This window comes from Pelmatolapia mariae, linkage group LG20 (genome assembly GCF_036321145.2).
Source record: "Pelmatolapia mariae isolate MD_Pm_ZW linkage group LG20, Pm_UMD_F_2, whole genome shotgun sequence".
Lineage (NCBI taxonomy): Eukaryota > Metazoa > Chordata > Actinopteri > Cichliformes > Cichlidae > Pelmatolapia > Pelmatolapia mariae.
In genome coordinates, this window is record NC_086244.1 from 39329415 (window position 1) to 39353668 (window position 24254).

The 24254-nt window shown below is 41.7% G+C and overlaps 1 protein-coding gene across 4 annotated transcripts; it reads right to left on the reverse strand.

Moving 5' to 3' along the window:
* Positions 1–552: 552 nt before the first annotated feature.
* Positions 553–23520, reverse strand: usp19 (ubiquitin specific peptidase 19). 4 transcript variants are annotated; one of them, XM_063463123.1, is made up of 26 exons: positions 23188–23520; positions 21738–22128; positions 17220–17348; positions 16849–16985; positions 16075–16605; positions 14673–15057; positions 13385–13541; positions 13213–13284; positions 12570–12685; positions 11997–12229; positions 11575–11767; positions 10952–11085; positions 10680–10838; positions 10454–10564; positions 10249–10359; positions 10044–10145; positions 9764–9904; positions 9563–9681; positions 9252–9395; positions 7971–8362; positions 7760–7870; positions 7318–7534; positions 6233–6385; positions 5902–6068; positions 5616–5791; positions 553–1726 (listed from the first exon to the last, which is right to left on the reverse strand). In XM_063463123.1, the coding sequence occupies exons 2-26, from the start codon at positions 21961–21963 to the stop codon at positions 1586–1588; spliced, it is 4557 nt and encodes a 1518-aa protein (XP_063319193.1). In that variant the 5' UTR covers positions 21964–22128; positions 23188–23520; the 3' UTR covers positions 553–1585. The 4 variants fall into 4 exon arrangements, with proteins under 4 accessions (XP_063319193.1, XP_063319192.1, XP_063319191.1 ...); XM_063463122.1 differs by having other exon boundaries at positions 11997–12235; XM_063463121.1 differs by lacking the exon at positions 553–1726 and adding an exon at positions 2767–4147.
* Between the last annotated feature and the right edge of the window lie 734 nt (positions 23521–24254).

Here is a 24254-nt window from a genome sequence, read left to right on the forward strand (position 1 = left end):
CTCACTTCATTTTCAATGGCAGACAAGTCAGTCACTTTGGTCTTCTGGAGTTAGTTCTTCACCACCTCCAGAAGAGCAAAAGAAGTGGTGGATCGTTACATTTGAAGACAAAGTGACGACCAAGACCCAGTTTTTCCACACACTAAAACTTCCCCACAGCACAACACCACCAGGTTTCACTGTGGGGACGCTGTTCTCTCCCTTCTTTCACCAAACATACGTCGTCTCTGTGATTAAAAAAACTCTACTTTTGTCTAATCTGACCAAAGGATGCACTTCCAGTATGCAGAATCTTTCTCCAGGTTGTCCTCCACATACTGTATACTGACTTAAAGGTCTCTTCTGCAGTGGAGTTTTTTTTTTTTTTTTTTGGTCTGCAACCTCATAGTCCATTCCTGTGTAGAGATCTTCTGTGTATATCCATCTCCTGCTTCGTGAACATCAACAATTCTTTTTCTCAAGTCTAAACCGAGTTTCACTTTTGGCGCAATGCTCGCTCAAAGCCTGCCGTTTATGCAATAGAGAGAAGACTGCAGGCACCAGTGTCTTTAACTCTCAAAACTGTTTTTATTTATATTAACCATTTATATGCATCCACAGCAACATTCTTAATGACCCCCACATTATATACGCAGTCCATTACAAAGGAGGGTGAGAACATGATGCTAGACAACTTACAGGAAACAGAAGTAATGAAATGCAGCAAGAGGGGGTGAGGGTACATCTGACGAGGGGCTCGGGTTACATGCAGCCATGCACATTTCAATTTATACTGAAGCCTTTAGACAAAAGCATCCACAGGAATGAAAAAACTAAACAAGTACAAAAAAATGAACAAAGCTAGAGAAAGTGAAGCTAAATCAAGTTTAGAAAGCAACGGGACAGAAAAAGTGTGTGCTGACTGTATTAAAAACAAAACGCACACTAAAAAAAGGTGGGTCAGCACCATCTTATGTTTTCCTTAATGTGATGCTACAATTCCAGTCCATCTTGAATACACCGCCACAAACAAATCAAACCAGGCAACTCAAACTTTAAAAGGATAAAAACAAAAACAAACACCACATTTATATTACGACAATCATCAGTGTCCAAATATACTCTAACAATCGACCACAGGTCTGGTTAATGTTAGCAAGAACCGGTTTTTAGCTTGAAACCAGACCACAAGGTGCTTTGGTGCGTGGACACCCTCTCTCTGGTAGGTGGTTGTTAGGTGGTGGAGGAGGATCTCCAGTAGCAGCAGCTTTACTACTTACTGCTACTGTTAACAGGAGCTCTGAGATCATAAGTGTCCCCATATGAACTGAATGAATAAAACTACACATGTAACTTGTTAAGTCTTTTTCAATGGCTATTAATGTGAGTATATTAATGAAGGTCTGTCTCAAGTGAGTGCAGTCAAATCCTCAGACCACCTCCAGATTTTTTTGCATTGCACCTCCCCCCCCCCCCGGACACCTGATTCAGATGCCGCTGTAACCAATGACGACAGATGCGTCTTCAGCAGAGGAGCTGCTCCCACTTGGGGGACCTCCATGGATCTCCACTCTCCTGTCCTTTCTTTCATCAGCCCTCATACTTGTTAGTCCACTTCCTCCATGTTGCTGTAGGATGGTGCTGCACACTCGCCGGAGTGGGCAAAGAGGTCAGACGGTACCTCAGGGGTCAGCGTAGGCGGTCCTTCAGCATCCAGATCCGTCCCAAATAGCGACTGGCTAGAGGCCTGCAAAATAAACCAAGCGTTCACAATAAATCACATTGGTTCAGCATTCAGAGAGTGTTCATGTGTGGGCATGGAAAACACAAAGACTATAAACAGATGGAAATTTTATTTTCACAAAGTTTATATATTAGAAAGCAGCATTCATGTGGAGGTATTGAGATACATTATTGCATGGAAATTAAAATAGGTTATGATCTCTTCAATACACTACTTGCAATAACTCGGTAATATTATACAGAGGCATCAAAATATAGGTTATGATTATTGTTCTTTTGCAATTAACATTTTTAAATTAGGCCCAACACACACTCACACACAAAGATAACTTTATCAGTCAAGTCCATTAAATCATTAGCCAATCAGCACTTGGAGGTCGTGCCCCCTAAAATACATCTACGGAGCTGATTTGAGGAGACAAATTAGACAAACTAGATCAAGACCACTGTAGACAAATTAAAAAAATAAAATAAAATAAAGACTTGAGAATTGCATATGTCTGAATCAAGTATACAGTCTGATGGTGATCTGAGTAAGGCAGAGCACATACAGGTCTGTGTACTCTGACCTGATACCAGAAAAGGTTTCCCTGAGACCCAAATACACACTCACACACATGATCATCACGGGATGACTGCAGAGCAAAGAACTGATCTGTGGACAGTGTGGAGTCTCAACAACACTTGCAAACAGTTGGTGGCTGTGGATGAAGTCGTCCAGCAACTTAAGCTGTTAAACGGAATCATTAATTAATAAATATATTTTAAAATTTTAAATTTAAAGGCGGCTCTACAAAAATACCTTTACTTATAGCTTACAAATAAGGAACAATTCGTGTGTAACTGTCCTTTAGAGCTCCCAAATCATTCATAATTCAACTCCATTTAAAGCAGTGCAATTTATAAACATTACATTCAGGGGCAGACAAACATGTATAGTTTTATTGCTCTGAATATACTGCGTTAGCTGCAAACTGCTCAAAAATAAACAAAAACAAATGAACAGAAAGAAGTCCCCACCACCCCCACAAAACACAACCCCTTAACTTTTCAAATCAGTTATGGCTTAGAGGTAATCAATAAACACACAATTAAAAAATATATATAATTAGAGTGTACTACAGTACATGTAAAAGAGGACATGTCTTGACAAGATCAGAAATTTTTAAAAGGCCCTGAAATTCATTTTTCTTAATTTTCAGAATACAAACTAAAAGCAGCTGCACACAGACACACACATACATATACATACAATAAGAGGTTTAATATTTTCTTCTTCAAGAACACATTTTCCACCCATCATACATTTCTACTGTTAAAGGACCAATGTGTAGGATTTATGGGGCTCTATAAGAATATATTAATCATTTTTTTCATTAGTGTACAAACACCGGCAAATATAAACAGATGTCTCTCAAGTCACACAGACGGGAAGACCCAAACGGTTATAATGTAGATTTGCATACGTGCTCCAAAGAAATGGGCATTCAGTTAATTGCCATTTGGAACCTCACCACTAGATGGCCCCGAATCCTGCACGTTGATCTTTTATGAGTGTAGTGCACTGGAAACAAAAGGCGCTTTTCAGCGGGTCCTCACTATTCTATAATGCTCCTATAAGCATCTTAAAAAGGATCCTACACAATTATCTGACTCCTGAACGCATCTAAACAGGCTCCAAAAGAGCTTTCAGGGTTTGCGCTTCAACTCCACACGTACAATGTATAATTAAGGCTGTCATGGCTGATCATCTGAGAATTATTACCCAAAGTCTAAAAACGGCAACTTTCTTTAGAAATGTACAGAGCTCGAAGCCACTTTAAAACAATGCAGAGGTAATGTAGTGAGAAATCTACACCCAGTACATCATTACAGCGTGGGGTAGCTCTCCTGCAGCTTTAAATTAGCGTCTCTCACAATGAAAGAGTCAGCAGCTGTGACTTTAACATCAGCCTGTTTAAGTCTTAATATATGAAGTAGTGCCGAGTATTTTAAAGGGTTTAGCCACTTCAAGTATTGTGGTGCTATGTAGAACACAAATATTTTACTGGAAAAACACTAAAAACATCTTTTCTCGTTTCTACAAACAGACATTTATGATTTCAGGGGCGGTCCAGCACGTAAACCCTGCAGCCAGCACTCAGCTCCAGGTGGCTTTGTAAAGAAGAGGGTAGACTAAATTGACAAACAGAGCGAGCACTGCAGTGAGTGTGCCCAGAACAAAGTATCGTACGCAGTCGTCGTCGGGATAGTCCAACATCCTCTGCCTGCGGTGCCGCTGCACCGACTGTTCGGCTCCGGCTCCGTCTTCCTCGTCTCTGTTCCTCTGCGTTCGGTGTCGCCGCAGCGCAGAGAGTAACAGTCCACGGGGCCCTTCGTCAAGCCCCTCGTCTTCCTCCTCCAGTTCCCGCCATATTAGAGAGGCCTGCGATTGGCGGGAAACCTGTGTCAGCTTCTGCGAAAAGGTGCGTGTTCTAACAAATACTACGATTACACGAGAAACCTCCAAATGTGTGTACCTGCTGAGCACAGTGATTTGTACGGAGATGACATGTGTGCTCTACTGAAACTGGGACAGTGAGGAGTTTGTTGGGAATCAAATTTACAGGGGCCAGAAAATAAAGGGACATCTTCAAGCTCTTCTTACTAAAAGCCCAGGTTAAGAAATGTATATTTTAACCATTTTGTTGGAAACACTGTAACATAGCAAATTTTGTGAGATTGATATGAAATTTAAGCCTGAGCCTTGAAATCTCATCTGACAGCTTCTGAAATGAAAGTAACTGAACAAAGACTGTACAGCATTCATTCCTAAGGAACAAAGTGGAGTTCTTCACATCCAGCAGTGACATGAAGTCAGTTTTTAATAAATAATCTGTATATCGTTTGCACTGTGCTCACATGGAAAGACACAACTCAATGGTTCAAAGTCTCACTGATCAACACATGGCTAAAATGCTCCAGCACAAAGGAGGACAGGAATGAAAAACAGCTTAACAGTGAATATAAAGTCTTTAAAACACAATACTCTTCCACTAAAAACACTCACGTTATTTAGCTGTTCATTTACTTACAAGGGAACCTTTTAATATCAGAGTGCCCCCCAAGATGTATGAAAAAGGACAATAAAATGCAGATTATACATTTTCCACTTAATTTTATACCCATATGGATTTGGATGTCTAAGCAAGATCACTCACAATACACACTGAAATTGCTTATAATGTGTATTTCCCGCTTTTCAATTGTCCACCAGATCAACAACAAGATTTATTAATAATAGGGAATGATATTTAAAACCCCACAAAAAACCTCAAAAGCAGTTACACTCAAGTAGTGGGAAAAAGGGAAAAGAAAAAACCCACGAAGCTAATGCCACTTGACATCTGAGCTTTGCAGAGATTAACAGTGTGTCTCAGTGATGGATCTATCCATTATAAACCCACTGGGCTGTTTGTCATTAACAATGTCAGAGCACAAGCTCCTCTTGTCAAGACTAATTGAACAGAAGCAGCAGTTCTCAGAGAGATTTAACACACAGGCCTGTCTCTTAACACCTGGCAAGTACTGCCAGTTCCTCATTAGTGTGACACTTATTAATATCCCAAACCCCAATGACAGGTGGACTCGATACAATGTACAAAGGAATAAACATGTACAACTCCCTCATTAACCACACTGACCCAAGCTAAAATCTTCCTACAGCCCATCAACCACACTGCATTCTAACAGTGACAGTTTGGGATGAATCTCTTCCATCTCTGTTGAACACCTTTTTCAACATTCACTCACCCCCACCCAAAAAACCAGAAAAACAACAAAAACTAAACTACAGGAACTCTAAGTTAGCTGTGGGAAAAATTTCCTATGTCTTATTGTTATGGCTCTCTCACCTGGCTGGCAGTAGCTCCTGCAGCAGTGGGCGACTCTGCACCTACAGGCCTGAGGAAGCGTGGCGGCCTCTCCACCGGGGAGTTTCGTCGCCGGTAGAACAGAACATAAGCGTAACGCGTCACCACTTGACTCTCGTCCACCATTGTGACGGTGCTGTCATCAAACAGACGCCAGCCTGAGAGTCAAAGAGGGAAGAGAGGCCGATAAGTGGTAGCAAAATGTCAGAGTGGAACTTATTACATAACTTCCATATACATAAAAACAGATGCCATTGATCAGACTTACCAACATCACTGCGCTGGCTGTTCTTGTCACTTGGCAGGCGAGCGTAGGCCGTATAGTGGCCTCCTATCATTCCTCCATAGTGATTGATGACCGCATACAAGTCATAGATAGGAGGCTGCTGCATCTCATCCTTCTGGCCAATACAGAACTTACTTAGATCTAGATTCCTGAAAGACGAGAGAGGCTACTGTTATGGAAACAAATAACCAGAGTGATACAGTATTACTACTAATAATAGTCAGTGTTAACTAAATAATTGACCAAATCTTTTTTTAATTAACATTCAAATGATGTGAAAATTAGGATACAAAAACATTTAGCTTGTATTGACCTGACTGGAAAGTCGACCATGTCGTTGATCTTATCCCTCCAAATGAAGCTCCTGAAGGAGAAGCGTTTGAGCTGAATGATCAAAACGTTGGGCAAACGCCACAGCAACAGTTGCTTGGAGGCCTCACGGTGCTGCTGGCACTTTGGACAGTACCTTAACACAGAGAGCAGAGATAAAGACCAGCTGATGAGACGAATGCACGGCATAATCAAATAAGACTTTTTACGTCAGGCCTGCACCGAGTTTCATTTAAGAAGTTTCAACTATGAAGTTCACTAATGTATCTCTTAGCCCAGTGTAGAGTAATAAAGTACTGGGCAAATGTTATGTCCTAATCCAATTTTACGCAGCAGACACCTGTTTACTTATGTTCACTATGATTCAGTGTTCTACTTGAACTCAGAAACTGAGAATTTTTAAAGTCCACTGGATTATTATCGTCACCATCACTACTGCAATGACTGTGGTACCTAAAGAATAATGCTGTGAAATAAACAATAAAAATACTGGTTGCCACCAGTTTTTCCCCTAGCCACGTAGCAGATGGACCCAGGTATAAATTCTAGATCATTCCCAGAAAAGTTGACCTCTGAACATTGTTTAAAAACCTGAGAGCATCATTATCCAAACTCAGTTTGTTTTGTTAGTGTATGTAACTGTAGTATACTGAGTTTTTCCCTTTCGATGTATCAATATCTTTTTCTTTCTCTCTCTCTCTCATGTAATAATACACAAAGATACACAAATAAAAGCCTCTGTTTGAATGTCTATGCAGGATCTGGAGCCCTGACACTATCCAGCTACAGACCAGGCTGTTGGGTTAAGTGTTAAGTTTAGTTCCTCTTTTTGAAGTTTGTATACAAGATGTCTCCTAGTTTAGTCGCTGCTGTCTGGGAGTGGGAAAGAGAAAGTTAAACCTGAGTTTATCGTTACACAGGCTAGACACATTTACCACTTGGTATGTTCACCAAGTTTAGAATTACATCGGACAAAGCGGAATTTGTGAATAACCTGAAAAAGAGCTACACGTCTAGAATCACAATCGATGCTACATTATTTAGAGCTCATTTCTTAAAGACTCCTACCAAGCCTCTTCAGGTGCCAGCACTTCTGGCTTGGTGAAAAGATTGAGGCACTGCTCGAGGGTGAAGTGTCCCGCTCTGGCCGTCTCACTCAGAGAACCCGGGTCTTCCTCATACTCCAGTTCCTTGGAGCTCACCAGCACATATTCCTTTAGACGCTCGTTGTTCTTCCACACCAGCTCCAGGGTTGCATCATCAGGTATGTCTGCCAGTGCATCTTCTGCAGACGGGTTGATAGAGGAAAACATATTACTGTGTGGAACTTTTTCTGTTTTGTTTTTGTAACACTAAACCTCAGAAGCCTGAAAAAGTCAAAACGCATCTTATGACAGAAAAGTCTTGAAGAGGATTTCAATTTAGCACCTTATCTTGCTAAATCAACCCAATATGGCAATGAGAATAATAAAACTAAAGAAAATCAGCTCTGTAGAAAGTGGGGTGGTACCTCTCTCATCCAGCCTTTGCTCCTTGTTGTTTGCATCCAGCAGAGCGATGTAGAACTGACTAGCATGACCTGAAGCAGATTCACACGGATGCTGATACCCTGCGACTGCAGCTGCAGAACGTTCAAGAAGTTTAAATAAGAAGGCAAGAAAAAAAAAAAAAAAAAAAAGGCAAATCACCAAAATAATGAAGAATCTGTACAATACATTTACCTTCTGGCCGCACAGCCTTCTCACAGGACGTCTCTTTTTCAGCATGAGGGTCCAGAAAGCAACAAGAAGCGGAAGAGAGTGACTCGGAGAACCCTGAATCTGTGGTCCGTGTGGTGGAGAGGGACGTCTGGGAAGAGGAGAGGGACTCCGAGTCCCCTGAGTGGATGGCTGAGGCCTGAGCATACTCTGCCTGGGATTCAGGCAGCGAAGCGTGGCTCTCCAGCTCCAAGTTACCTGCTCCTACAGTACTGCTACCACCCACAGCTTCATCCTCCAATCCAGGACCATCAGGGGAGCCTGCTGGCACTGGAGGGAGGTCTACTCGGGACTGTGATGTTTCAGGGGATGTTCTGCCTGACTGGAAAGGAGGCTGGAACACGTTGACGGAAAACCTGCACACAGAGAGACAGAGTAAAGGTTATACTAAAAGTTCATATTTTAGTATGTTCACATAATATTCATTATTAAATGCCATAAACATTAAACTCTGATTATTTTACATCAAAAAGCACAAGCGTTGACTGAAAAGACATTCAGAACTTTTTTTTTTTTGTCATACTCTGAGCATCAAAAATGTTTCTGGGTGTTCACAGATCCATCTGTGTAGCTGGCACAGAGATAATACAAAGTACAGCCAGGGGGATCTGATTAGTGCTCAAGTTTCCAGCATTAAGACAGTGACAGGGGAAAAAGGAAAACAGTGAGAAACTAAGTTGAATGAAAATCATTTTTATAAAAGTAAACTTGAATCCTTTATTAATGACTTTTTGAGCTTTAGCAGTGGAGCATGACAGAAAAGGATTTGCTAACACCTACATAAAAATCATACTTCTTTATTCCATTAAAAGATGAAAAGCAAATAAATAAATATTTGTAGAAAAAGAGGAAAAGTAAAGGTCAAATAGATTGAAAGGAACAGAAGACTGTGTCAGACATGCATACTTTACTCCACAGACATGTAGACGTGTAATACATAGAAACAATGCTGGTAGCAAACTTTGCTGCACATTTCAGCAGCATTTAATATGAACAGTTTATTAAAGAATGTGATTAACAGTTACAAATGGCCCTTAAATACATGAAGAATTTGTTTAGACACCATCCGCTAACTCCTTGTCTTGTCTTTGTTTATACTTTTAGAATTGTCAAGTAGTTTGAGTTTTTTCTTCCATTAATCAAGTAAAACTAATTCCCAGGACCATCTCTAATTCAGACACGTCACAGCAAATTTAATATTAATAAATCGAACACGATGACCTTGAAATAAAAGTGACTGTGTACCTGGAATAACCCTCTAGAAGCTGGACGAGCCGGGAATATGAGAGTCGAGACTCTGGCACACTGACCAGGAAAGGCAGGCCCACGTTCTCCGTGTTGGGTCGACACAGACTTTTGTGGTTGGGCCAGTGGGTTCTCTGACACACTCTGGAGAAACAAGAGCAGAAGAGTTAACATGTTCATAGAAAAGTTAACCGACTGAATTAATAATATGATATGGGAGTCACTGGACTACAGCTTTCTTCCAGGCAATCCCTTGGAAAGTTCTTAATCAGCCATTTACAGTTGGAAAAAACATGTTTTGGAAAACTTACTGATTGCAGTAGCCAACGCGATAGCAACGAGTGCAACGCTTCAGTTTGTCTTCTTCAGACACCGGAGGCTTCAGGCAGGCAGCACATTTGGAGATGGGGATATTGGGGACCTGAAGTTTCTGCAGAGCAAACACAAGGCTGTTAAAGTATTTGTAGTCACATATTTCACAGGTTTTCAAAATGTAAAAGCGAGATTTATACCTGCTGCACTTTGAGCAATACCACTCTCTCTTTGGCCAGGTCTTTGGAAAGCACCTCAAAGCAGAATAACATGTCAGAGGAGGACACTGTGTCCAGGGAGTGGGTAGGCAGGAACATTCGCTGGAAGCGGTTCTTTCCCACCTGAGATGGGGGTGGGGAGGGGAGGGGGTGGGGGGGAAGAAAAAGTGTCCTTGAGAAAGTCACCTCTAAATGTCTGTGGTATTATACGACTCACCCTCCTTTCCATGACACTGTTAAAGGACATTTTAAAATGTCTAACCTCGGCCAGTCTGAGGTTCTCCGGTTTGACCCTCACGCTTTTAGAGATAGATTCCAGGACTTCAGCAGTACTGGAGCTCTCCTTGCTCACACTCACTAAAAACTGACACATACAGATGAATATTCATTAACAGGTCACAAGAGACACCTTTGAATTTCAGCATTTAATAATTGATGCAGAACTGCAAAGCTGTTTCTTATCTTACCTTGATGGGTTTTTTATGAGGTTCCTTAGCGAAGTAGAAAACTGAGAGCACCTTTTGTTTCTGTGGCAACGGCACGGGCAGGTAGAGGAAGGGGTCAAAGGTGATAGATACCTGAAAAAGAGGACAGAGATGTCAATGTCAATAAACAGAAACCAAACATGTGTGTTTGTGGGGTGGGGGGGACTGAAGAATTGTGTTGTGTTACCTTGGAGCATGTGGGACACACCAGTTTGGACTTGAACTGCCCCTGAAACAGATCTACTATAAAGGAGTCATTTCGCATCTTGTGCCTCTGCCATGCTTCCTCTGCCACCACCTGCACCAACAACAAAAAAACCCCATAACATCAGGTCAAGGTTTGACAGAATTCTAGCAGGAAACAGTTACCATTTAATCTCATTTCATCACATTAGCCAAAGAAAAACACTAACTTCGTCTAGCCGCCCATCAGAGTCGACCGTTTCTGTGTAAGGTTTGTTCTGGATGCGGTTCAAGTCCTCGTGGAGTCCGTCCAGCAGGAATGCCATGAACTCCTGGGCATCGTGCTGGGCGTAACCAGTAAACTGACTGGCTTTACTCGCCACAATTGCCTGTGTGTTTGCAAACAGATAGAGAAAATGAAGGCAGATTGAAAACTTCCAGAGAAAAATTGCTGTAGAAGAGGAGAAGATCTCAGGAAAATCTCAGGGTGCCGCTTTTGTACCTTGAGTTTTGAGGGCTGGAAGGCGTGGTGCGTTCCTTTCCAAAGAGCCCTGAGCAGCACAGCAAAGCTGATGGCTAGCCTGCCTCCTGTTCCCAGTGGATTAGTGCAGTTGATTTCTGCCTCAAATGCTCGGTCTGTGGGGAAACGGAAAATACAGGAATGCAAAAAGAGTAGGTCATCACTACGATAAAGTTAAAAACAAGCAGCATAGCCTGACATTAACTGATACACCATATTATTTTCTATCAACCTTTGGCGAATTACATTGTTTCCAAGGAACTAGGTGACCCAGATTTTCAGTGCTCTAAATGCTTCAAGTCCACAAACCTCTGCAGTTGTAGCTAATGGAGATCAATCCTGTGGAAGTTCCTGAGCACTCATTAAACCTGCCCCTGTGGGCCAAGACGTTGTACCAAAGCCATAATAAAACATAGCCTGTTTTACTTTTCAACACAAAAACCCAACAACATGGTGCTCTTCTTGGCAACAGCATTAAAGATGAAGTAAATTATCCCTTTGGGTGTGCATTAGAGCAGCATTTATTAAAACAGTGCTGAATTATAAATCTATTCCTGTATTATTTTTAAGAGAAAAAGAGTAAAAAGAGTAAATCCATTATTTACCATGAAAGTAATCCCTGAGTTCTCTGGTGTTGGACAGGGACTGAATGACGCTGTTCATGAAGCAGGTGTTTCCAAGGTTGACCAACCCTGTAAAACCAGGCAAGCACACCTTCTTCTCTTCCTCTTCCTCATGGCGCTCGCTGCTGGCCGGAGGTGCGTGGGTCATGGGCTGCACCATGCAGGTAGGCTTAGGCTGGGAAACACACACTGTCATTTACTCTAGTTGTATATGTTTGTATGTACTTTTATTAGCCTCACTCAATAACTATTCACTCATCCAGACTCTATAGTGTCACCTCTGCTGCTGGCAGCTCTTATGACACACGTGGACCAAATGATAATAAAACTGCTAAAAGTAAAAACAATATAACAATAGTAGTACACAGTTTCAAGTCTATATGGGTATTCATTAATCCATTCACCATGGTAACAGTAGGCTCTGGCTTGGTAATAGCAACGTGCTCAGAGACGGTGCGTGGAGCCACAGAGTCCAAACCCCCATCTTCCACTCTGGTTGAGGCCTTGGGGGTCTTGGGTTTTTCCTCCCCAACCCGCGGAGGCTCCTCCTTGGCTGGGAGGTTGTGCTGACTGCTGCCTGGCTGGCTCTTCTCCATGCAGGCAGGGCTGGAGGGCACAGCGACCTTAGCGCCACCCACTGCACCTTAAACAGAGGACAATGGAGGTTGTGGTTAGAAAATGAAGGTCATCAGCAAGAGATGTGACAGGAATAATAAATATAATTTTGCAGCAATATTCATTTACATGCCACGGTACAGAGGTCAAATTCCTGTACCTGAAAAATCCACATGCATTTGTCTCAACCACAAACAGTAAAGAAAATACACTAACAATAGACAACAAGCTGCCCTAAATTCAAGTAATAAGTGCTGGTCATCTTTATTGTGGAACTTCTCTGGATTATCATGTCCAAAAATCCTGCAGTACAAAACCAAAGACTTTATCTAGTGTTGACAAGTAGAAGCCTGGCAGCAGACCTTGTGTGGCTTGGGCCTCCAGGCCCCCCCAGCGTTGGCTGTGCCTCTTCTTCAGAGTGATGTCCAGACGGGAGGGAGTGAAGGCGTAGCTGCACAACTCAGGCTGGATCAGATTCCTGAATCACAGGAAGGAGAGTACACAGGTCAGATTGTAAAGGCAAAAAGAAGTTCAGGGAGGTGAGTGCTCTACGAGAATGTCATCAGTGCAACATTCCCACTTTGTTATTCATCACGTAATGTCTGGAAGACATTTATAACATTCCAGATATTAAACATATTTATGTCTTCCACACCACTTGCATTTGTGCCGAGTGCTTAAACCCGTAAAAAGAAACCACAGATAAGGAAGTTTGATTCCACAAGTTTCCTTAAACGCGGTGACAGGTGCTACCTTATAAGTTTGATGTCTTTGCCCTGATTTAACCCTAGTGATTTAGCACTCTTGTTTCTTCATGGCCAATTAGGCTGTTCCAATTAGTTAGATACTGATGAAGCTGGCCGTGGTTCCTGGAACATGTCAGCTCAGTATATCTGTACAGTTAGCCCACACATCTACACAGAAAAACATTCCCATGTTGCGCTCTTCACCTGCTCATTTTAAGATTCTGGTTTCTAAGCAAGAACAAGCAAACTCCAACAGTACCTGAGTTTGACTTGCCACTTGAAGACTGTGTTCGGTCCACAATCTGAATGAAGCCGCAGAAAGCTGACATCACTGTAAAGGAAAGCCAAAGGAAGGTCAATCACTTGCTGCTCTTTCAAGACTGGCCAAAAGGAAGCCACATGCTTTATTAGTAGATATTCATGGTCATAACCTTGTCTGGAAGATGAGGGTGAAGTCCTGTTCCCTGAAGATGACTCTGGCTGTATCCCTGCAGATCCCCTTCAGGTAAACATTGACCACCATCAAGTCCGTGCCCTTCTCATATGAATCATTCTTCACAAACTGCAGGTTTACCATGGGCTCTGGGGCTGTGGGAAGTTTGGACAAAGTATTAACAAAAAGAAGTTATTTGAGGTGGTTTGTGCATCTGAATAGGATGCCTAATATGATCCCAGGAAAGGTGTTTAAGGTATGTGGGACAAGGTCCTGGTTGAGAGCCAACGTTATCTCACAGCTGGCTTGGAACCAAAGATTTTAAATGTTTTCAGCATTTATATGTTGCAGTTGTGATCTTTGGTCATAAACCAGTTTCAAGAAGAAGAAAAGTTAGTGAGACTAAAAGAGAATTTTGGAAGGTGCCAAATTTTGGAATTTACTATTTTCACCTTCAGTTATAAGCTAAATAAATAAATATTACACTTAATAATCACAGTATAACAAAGTCAGTCAAACTTGGGGGGGTAAATCAACCTCTCCAGACACCATTATGAAACCATCTCACCTGCTTTGTGCAAAAACAACAAGTGCACTGTAGAGGCAACAACCGAACCTAAGAAAGTGAATGGTTTTACAGGTATACCACTGCTCTCTTACTCCATCTGACTGATTTTTCTCTACCTCTACTTTTTGCCAGTGTCTTTGCACTGCACTGGTAGCATGACACAGTACATGTTGCATGGATAGTCCAGCTTCCCCAGAATAGCACATTTGTGCTGTTATGATAGTGTTCTCCAAGCCTCCCAGCACTGTCTTAAGAATGGATGAGACCCCAAGAGATGATCCATTACTCAAGGACAGCTGGACAGGGTTGTACACATTTCTAACCAAACTGTCAAAACAGACACTATGAGTGGGGCATGAGGGTCTTTAGTGGGACTTGTGCTAACAGAGAACCCTGGCTTGTCAACCAATATGAATGCACTGCAGGTACTATGTCATGTCGCTGGTGACAAGGATACTAGCAAAAAGCAAAACTAGAGAAAAATCAGCCAATAGGGGACAAGGAAAGAGCAATGGTTTGGCTTCCACATGCAAAAACATTCCCCTTTTTGGAGTGGTCCTCTTGTTGCCTTTTGTTTGCACCAAAGCAGGTGAAATGGATTCCCAATGGTTTACACCTCCTCACTGAGCAAACCGATGTCCCGAAATTGACTGATGGTGTGTTAAACTGTTCCCTTAACCTTTTTCAGAAGCGCATTTAAGCACCATATACAACTAACCATCCAGTTGCTTCATTTCCAGTAGCGGCTCCTCCTTCGACTGGTCCCGCTTCTCCTCATCGTCACAGCTGCTCTTCTTTTGGGCAACACCTGGGGGCTGGCTTTGCTTGGCTGCCAATCCCATCGCCTCTACTGGTACCACTTCCATATCTCCAAGCTGCTGACAAATCAGCGGATCCTGCTCCAATTCCTGCTCAACAGGTTTTCCAGCTGGCTCAGAGTCTGTTCTGTCTCCCAGCCTTTGGGGAGAAGTCGAATTCATTTCCTTGTTGAAGGCGACAGGTTTAACACAGTCACTGGTGCTAACAGGAGCTGCTGGCTGGCTCACACTGACATGTGTTGTTGCACCAGACCGGTCTGATGACTGGTTTTGCTTCTCAGCCAACTGAAAAAATAAAAATAAATTAACAAATTTAAAAAAAACCCCAAAACAAAACAGGAGACATTTTAAAAATGAAAGAGAGGAACGTTCACTCCCAAAGTCCCCATAGAAAAAGGAGACTAAATGAATATCTATGAGCTACAGATTTTTCACATTTGAGAGGGTATACACAGCACCCTCTAGTCCTCTTATTGCAGCAGTGACCAAAAACAAAGGATGCCATATACAGCTCATTATCCAGTGAGATCTAAAGTATCTGCAAAGTTACTTCTGTGACCTTAGCTGTATGAAAACACGCCAATACACATGAGCAGACAGTCCTCTCATGTCTCACTTACTCCTCTTTATCTGGCAGGCTGTTGTCTGGTGACAGGTTTAGATGGCACCTGCTAGTATGTTGTGTAAAAATCTTTCATAAAATTACAAATCTCTTCCAAGCTCCAGGGACACTTGGAAAAGGGGAGCCCACACATGGCAGATGGTGTTACTGGCTGTAATCTAATTAAATCCTAGTACTGGGTGATGTGTGGAAATAATATGCAATTTTAGTCTTTAAATGAGTCAGAGTTGGGAAATTATTTAAATAAAAAAATAAAATAAAATAAAATGTTTAATCATTTTAAATATTATTAAATATGGAATATATATTATTTCTATTTATTGTGTTCTGCATGATTTTGGGCTCATTCAGAATACGTCACATCTGCCTGACAGCTGTGTGTGACTATAAACACAATAAAAGAAAACAGCAATACTGTTGCTGGGGTAGCTAAGTGGCTGTGTAAAATAGAGACAGTACAATACAGACAGCTCTTTACCGTTGTGTGTTCACACTCTTTTGGTGTTTGTGAATTTTTTTATTTCCCTGCCGGAGGAATCAAGTTTTTCTAACAGTTGGCAGGATTCTTGCTTACAGGACAGTTAACAGCTCAGCTTACTGGAGAAAGTCAACTGTATCCAGTTATTTAAGGGCATGTAAACAAACTGAATTATAAATCACAATATTATATCTAATCTCACCTGAGTTCTGTTGGTAAGGGTGGAAGCAGCTGCTTCTGCTCCCTTTTTCTGTCCGCTGCCACGAGTCTCAGATCTGTTGTCTCCACTTTTCCGTTCCGTCTGTGGGCTCTGACCAGCGGGCAGGTGGGCACAGGTGGATTTCCCGTTAGCTGCTGTAGACATCACAGATGGTAGGTCGGCTGATGCAGCGTCCTTAGAGGTCTTAGGCAGCCGTACAACTGTGCGTTTGGCACTAGGTTCCTGATGCGGCTGCTCTGCTCTCGTGACGGTAACAGGCTTGCTGCTGGTAGTGGAGCTATCTCCAGCTGTGCTTTTAACACCTGCAGAGTCCGTAGTGGCCTTTTCACCCGTCAGTTTAGTTTTCAGGCTGCGTTTGACACATGATTTGCTAACACCGCGTCTTGACTCGCTGTGTGCAGGTGACGAGGGAGGCTGGGGCTGGAGATGTGGAGTTTTCTCTGATGACTCCAAGGCAACGGGCTTCATGTCTGGTTTGGTCTCTATGGATACTGCCTCCTTCTTTTTATTTGACTAAAGCAGAGGAGAGGAGCCAGAAGAAAAAAAACAGGGCTTACTTAAAGCTTCAATGTGCAAGACTCTCCTTCAAAGATTAACTGACAGTCACGTCTGGGCAAAATGTTTTTCTAAACGTGGTGCAGAACCTTTATAACAAGTACAGTGTGTTGCTTGCAGGCTAGCATACTTACCTCAGTTTAATTTAATATTCTTTTAAACTTGTTTTGAATGAGCAATGAACAATTTTATGCGACTCACCTTTAGAGAAGGCCAGATGTGGAAAGGAATCTTTTTGTGCATGATGAGATGGAGGAAGCCTCCCTTTTCCTTATACTGGACTTTGCTACATGAGGCCTCGATTTCCTCCTGCAGCTGGCAGCTCCATTGCCGTCCATCTGAAAAATGAAAACGCACCGATTTTATTAGACCACAGCTCTACCTACAGTATCATTTCAAATAGAATAACTGCAATAAATCCAAGATATAAACCAAAGGATTAAGTTTAAAGTCCAAATCCCAGAGTTTGAAGGCTAAACTGTACAGCTATGCTTGTTCTTTTGTGGTTTTATATTTTATGACTGACCCAGCTTCTATTTTGATCTCCACTTTTATACTTTGCTGTGAATTACCTGGGAAATCCACATTGCAGTGTGTGTCTGTGAAGGTGGTGTTTATGTCCTCTATCCTCTGCACCCCCTCGCCACAGCGCAGCCTGACAGTCACTTCGTTGACATTCTGCTTCCAGTCCACAAACACATCTTGAAAAAACAAAGAAGCAGGCATATGAGTTTTAAAGATGAACAGGAACTTGAAAATTATTCCACCCTGATCACTCAGCCTCCAGCCTGAGCCACAATGACCCTGTTAAAACGTAAAAACTAAAAGAAATCATCTGGTTAAAAAGGAAATTTTAAAGTAAAAACCAATGAAGAGCACAGCATCAGTACAATGAACCCAAAGGAAAACACACTGAATGCACATGCTCACGCATTCACACAGACCACTGCGCTCATATGCTCAACTGGGTCAGTCCAGAGCACTCACGGACAGACCGAGGCAGACAGAAGGCAGTGAACTCAGCAATTACAAATGGGACATCTAAAATTATCCACGCCACACAGACTGTATTCCAAGTAAACAATTGCAAGAAGGAAAATCATCAAGTCATTTGCATGCTACCGAGCCACTTCTTCAAATGTAGACTCAACGCACAAACATGGACAAAAAGAAAGAAGCAAGAAGACGTGTACCACAAGCCTCATCGCACCCAGCCTTCATCAACAACTGGAGAGCCTCAACTTTCCCACACTCATTTCCTCATCCAATCTCTCCCCAACTGAATCACTCCAAAAAGGTCACAAGGAACACTCAATCCCCTTCAGCTGGTGACAGTCACATTACCAGTGGAGCTACGCCACTCAAATGACAGGAATAAACTTAACATTTGTGACAAGTTTTTTTTTTTTTTTTTAAACACTTAACATGCGTGTTTAAGTGTATTTTTTTGTGAATTCTCAGTATAATTAAAATTACACTACTGCAACAGTGGACTGTTACAGCCAGAATATATATACATATGAAAGGAGCAGACATGCAATCAAAGATTCTTGAACAGAAATCAATTGGAGAGCTCTCATTTGTTAAGAGCCCATAGTTGTCCTGTTCAAGCTAACAAAGAGCCAATCACCATCTGAAAAAGTAAAGATATTAGCCAATCATGTTGTTGCACTGTTGTTTGTGAAGTCCAATTGTGGGCTTAGTAAAATTGTAGATAACAGTACTTTGGCTTTTTCTTGGCTTAAAGTAACCATATTGTCAAATAGTACGGAACTTATTAAGCACTCTGATTGGATGAGAGGAGACGGCAATTATGCTAGCACCAAGTATTGTGTGGAGGTTCTGAAACTTTGCTCGTGTGTAGAATTTTATTTAATTTTTTTTTTTTTGCAGTATGTCATCATATTTGACTTGCACACATTAACACACATAATACTCTCAAAGTGAAGTTCAGATTTTCTTCCCATTTATTTTTCCCCAAAACATTTCAAAGATGGCTGCCGAGTGGCAACAGTTTCTTTTAGAAAGATCTACAAAACTAGCAACTGGAAAAAAAATAACTTCTCAAAATCTATTTTTAATAAAGTAGCTTTTGGTTTAAGGTAAACTCATTTTGACTGTCGCTACGGTTAGATCAACTACCAGCATGAATGTTGTGAACATTAAAGTACATTTAATTTAAAGTGAGTCAACCAATTCAACTTAAATAGCATTTCACACTGTAATACTATTAATGAATAAAAAATGAAATGATTTAATTTGCTGTTTCCAAATACATTTTGCTTTGCATCACTGAACAGAGTTGGTGATTGCAGGTTTTGAATAATATCAAAAAATTATTGATGCCTTTTCATGAAAAGCCCACAGCTGGTTGAGTATCTGGCAGTATCTCAGCTAGAATAACATCCCTTCACTATGAAGAAGAGAACCAGCAAGACAAATACTCTCACATTCAGTCTCATGAGAAATCAAACAGAGCCAGAGTAGAGCACATCTATTAACACTACAAACAGCCGCTCTGACCTGAACACAGTCTAGTCTGATGAGACCCACTAAGATAACTTACAAACAATACTTCAAGCACGACCAAGTATATATAATCAAAGCACTGATTACAGGCATGAGCTGTGCTCTACACGGTCAGGTAAATGCTGTATCACTACGTTCACATCAACATGAGATCCAATATCACCTTTAAAAGCTGTTATTAGTATCAATTTATGCAGGCTTAAAACAACAACAACATATCGAAATGTGTGACAATATGGTAGTCACATATGCTGAAGATCAGAACACGATGGACACCAAGTCAGAGACGAACAGAGTAAATGCAATTGGCAATTGGAATAGGTGCTAAAAAAGGGACAATCGTCTACTATGTTCCTTCCCCATACTGGCCAAAAAGCCGTTACTGATGGAATAAAGTGGTTATTGAATAGAAAATAAGCACTACAGTAATAGAGCTGTAATTGTTGCAGATTACAGCTCTATTACTGTGGTGCTTATTTTAGTTGCTAGGGAGGTATCGATGCTTTGAGTCCAAATCCATGAGTACAAATACAGAAAACAAGTAAAACAAAAAACAGGCGAATCTCATGTGTATAGTTTACAGGTATTGCCAAAGAAACAGCACTATGAATCATTAGCTTATTTGATCAAGGGCTTATGGAAAATGTGAGAAGCTTTGCATTAGCATTTCAACCTTCAGGGATAAAATCACTCACAACTGTAACCGAGTTAAGTGATTAATACTGCTCAATCAAGACAGATAAATGATGGAGCAAAAGGAAAAAAGAAAAGGAGAAACATCAAGAAGAAAGAAACCACAAACCTAATTTACAAATCTGTGCAAAGATTATGTGGACTCAAATAAATCCTTCAGTGGTCAGACAAGAAAACTACAGCTGCTTTTGTTTTAACCTTTAAACTGGAAAAGTATTGCATTATGTAATTCCAGAAAGCATGAAACATTTTCTTCATCTTTTAACACATTATATTCAGTATATACTAGAAGTAGATGGTGAGTCTAAGAACTGTTACACTGTCATTGCTTCTGTGAGGCTCTTTATAATCAAAACTATCCCTCCTCTGCACATGTCCAAACCACCTCAGCCTTGCCTCTAAAACACTGAACTTGAGCTCTCCCTCTGATGTACTCATTCCTAATTTTGCCCATCCTGTTCTCTCTCAAAGAAAATCCAAAGACTGTCAACTCTGCCACCTCCAATTCTGCCTTGTATCACTTTGTTAGTACTACCACCTCCAAACTATACATCATAGCAGGTCTCACTACTTTTTTATTAACCTACTCTTTCACTTTCACATTCCTTCTGTCACAAATCAACCCTGACACTCATCTCCACCCACTCCATTTAACCCGTTCCATCTTCTTCAACTCTCTTGTGCAAATTATTCCACTACACAGAAAAAAGTTTAGTACTCCAAAATAAATAAAATGATGACAAACTAAAAGCTGGGCATTTACATTTACACATAAGTGTGCTACCAAATTCATATAATGTAGTTGTAGTTAATATTTTATTGCTGTTATTACTGTTTTATCCGATAAAGAAGTTGCAAAGGGATAAATGCCTCAACAATATCCTAAGGACTCTAACTCCACTGCCTTGGCCTGCACCTGGTGAGTGAAGGTGGCAGGTGATTTAAGGGGGTTCTTGGAACAGCCCTTTGAGTTTGATATAGGGACACAAACTAGGGCCAGGCAACAAATTGTATATTAATTTCAGCTACAATTGTACTATTCATCAATTATAAAAAATAAAATAATGAGCATAAAACAATTTCTTTGTTATGTTTCTGTTTGCTATGAAGATTTTGTCTTGCTCTCTGTTATAAAAATCAGCACACCTCTTTCAACTACAGCCATGCACTTTGGTCTGTCTGCTTCATCTAAAGGTAAATCTAGATCACTAGTGTGTTTCTGCCTATAGTGCATATGGTGAAGGAGGACATGCAGAGAACTGGTGTGGCAGAGGAGAATGTTAGGATAGGATGAGATGGAGGCAAATAATCCGCTGTGGTGGATCAGCTAAAGGAACCAGAAGAAAGAAGATGACGATTACTGATTGGCTGCAGATGCTTTTGTCTCTAGATCACTGAGGGTCTCTCACCCAGAGGACTTTGGTGACATAATAAAAATGTGCTTTTTAATGTGTATCTATAATGAAGTTAAATAATTACTGACAAAAATAACTGATCACAGCAAACAAATGAACCAGTTCTCCACAGGCTGTGGTTTGAGTAACCCTCCGGCTTACAGTGAATCTCTCACAAAGCAGAACAGGGACCACAATCACCGTCACTAGCTGAAGTTCAAGATGGTGGAATTTGAGTCATCAGGAGGATGACAAACTCCATGGAAAAGCAGCTGAATGACACCAAAGCAACACAAGTGGCCTAACCAGCTTTCATGTAGGGAAAAATAAAATACCAGGGACACGCTACAGGGAACGAGGCTACATGGTTACCTTTCAAAACAAAACATTTACCCACATTTTAACAGTAGACATCCACAAAAAATAAAATAATGTAAAAATGCGTGTAGCTGGGACACTTTTTGTAATTCTTACCTTTCTTGACTTCTGCAATAACCCCATCCACGGCTGCAGCAGCTGCTGCCGCCGCTCTCTTGGCCTCTCTGCTTTCCTGGTTGGCCCTGTCCTTCTGCTTCTTCTTACTCGTACTGGAGGGCAAGTCTGAGCCGTTTTCTCTGCCACTGCCTCCTCTCTGCTGAGCTCCACCACGGTGGCCCACCGCCTCACTCCCGGCCACACCACTACTGCCGCTGCTGGCCATCTTCAGGCACTTGGCACTGACAGGCCGCCCGTCGCCAGAGTCACTACCACTGCTGGGGTCTGGATCTGAGGTGTGCCTCTTCCTGCCTGGCCCGGCTATCTTGGCGATGATGCTGGTCTGAACTCTCCCAGAACAGAATCAGGAAGACTAGTGAAGGATGGGGACCTAAAGCATAAATAATTCACTGTCAGTTATCATGATGTGCAATTTGCAAGATGTAACAGAATATCAAACAGCTACGGGACTTGAGTAGGTTTGTATGTGTGTGCGCGCGCGGAGACACACACACACCAGCAAACGCATGCACACATCCAGAGACAGGGAGAGGGTTAGCTGCTTGGACCTGCTGTGGAGCAGGTGTCAGATAACAGCAATGCTGAAAAAGAACATGACTATTGTGCCTTACAACAAAAAGCATATGGCTGAGCATAACATCGACTGAACCAGTCGGACATTGAGCTTTGCTCCGTTTCCTTAGCATAGCAACAGCAAGTTGCTAGCCCACAGTAAAATGACAAACAAAGGACAACAGCTAAATCAGCCATTTTAGTTAGCGTTCAGTACAACCCATTTACTAAATAGCCGGCCGCTGTTTATTAATCCGTATTGCTGAGCTTCCCCTTATCAGGCTAGTTAGCTTACCTACTGTAAGTTAGCCAATAACCTGCAGACTACATAGGTTCGTTTATTTTAAGGCACACGTGTTCGTGGCTGTCATGTGCCTGTAAATAATGAAGCATGCACATAGGTCTCCACGAGGCTTCAAACTAACCTTATATTCTCAAAGTCATGCTTTGACAACTCTCTTTAAAAACCTAACCTTCAGAAGAGTAACATAACACCGTAACCCTGATGTACCTGGTCTACACCGTGAAATGTAACAATTGTTATGTACATACCGTATCTAATTTCGCTGCTTTGACTTCTCGGGGCAGTAGTAAACAGTCGCACTACTTTTGCATACCGCCAGTAATGTTTTTAATGGCTGTAGTTTATCTCCATTACCGTGTGCCCCAGCGGAGCGCCGGGCAGGTCGTCTAATCAAGCGCTGCTACAGAGCTCCGAGCAGCTAAAGTCATTAGCCTCACGCTAGCGGTAGCTCAAACCAAACGGGTTGGTACGGCTATTCAATTTAAACAAATAAGACAAGACATCTAGTGACACCTGACGAACATTGGCAGTTAAAACACTACATTCACATTAACGTAACAACATGACACTTACGGGGATTTATTATGATGCTAATTCCGTTTTAACACACAATAGCGAGCGACTTCTTTTCGTTGCCCGGCTGCTAAAGCTCCCTTCTCGGCCGCAGGCCGCTATGCTTCCTGCCCGAACTCGAAACCCCGTAGTCCACGGTGTTTCTAGAATCTCCTTTCCTTTAACCGGGGCCCATTTCTTCACATTTCAATTGCGAAGAAAATCAAACAAAACACAACAGCAGAAATCCTGCTCAATCCATTGGTTTCATCCGGCCTCTGCGGGGCGAGTCCTACTTTGTTTAGAGGAAATTACAGCGCTGACCGGCCAAACCTGAAACGATTGCACGGTCACTTCCTGGCTGACATGCTCACGTGATCTCTCTCTCGCTCTATAACGAGCTACATTAGATTAAGTTTCTCAATTTTTGATTATTATATACCTCCTTTATTATATTATTCCGATGTGTAAAAAATGTTCGACACACTGAAAACCTTCTGAGTCAGCTAAGGAGCACCCGAGAGCCTCTGTAATCAACATTTAATAGCGCTCACGACATCCTTTTGTGCACCAATATTCTCACAGAAGTTAAGGACAGAGGTCTAGATTTAGTAAGCCTTGTCCCAAATAGGTCTCCATTATCTTGTTAGACTACAGTATGTAGTAGTTTGTCTGTTTGTCTTTTCCTGAAAAATGTATGTAACTTTGGTTTTGCAGCAACTACATTTAAAGCGCACACCAAGAAACCCATAACTTCCAAACCTCATTACAATTTTGGCTCATTTACAAAAACTTCAAATCCAAGCAACTACAAATGGCATAAGGTAGGTATTTCAGATCAACCTCAAGTCTTTTGCTTTCTTTTGAGATCTGCCAACACTTAGTGGCAAACCTGGCCAACGGACAGCTGTAAAACTTGCAGTGCAGCAGATTCTGTCAAAGGGGCACATCAAGGACACAGACACAAAAATAGAAATGGGACATCTTGCACCACTGCAAACCCCATGCACATTGGAGCCACAAGACAGCACGGTTAGAAAACGTGGAAACTTCAAATCATTCTGCTTTGTGATAAATGTAATGAAAAA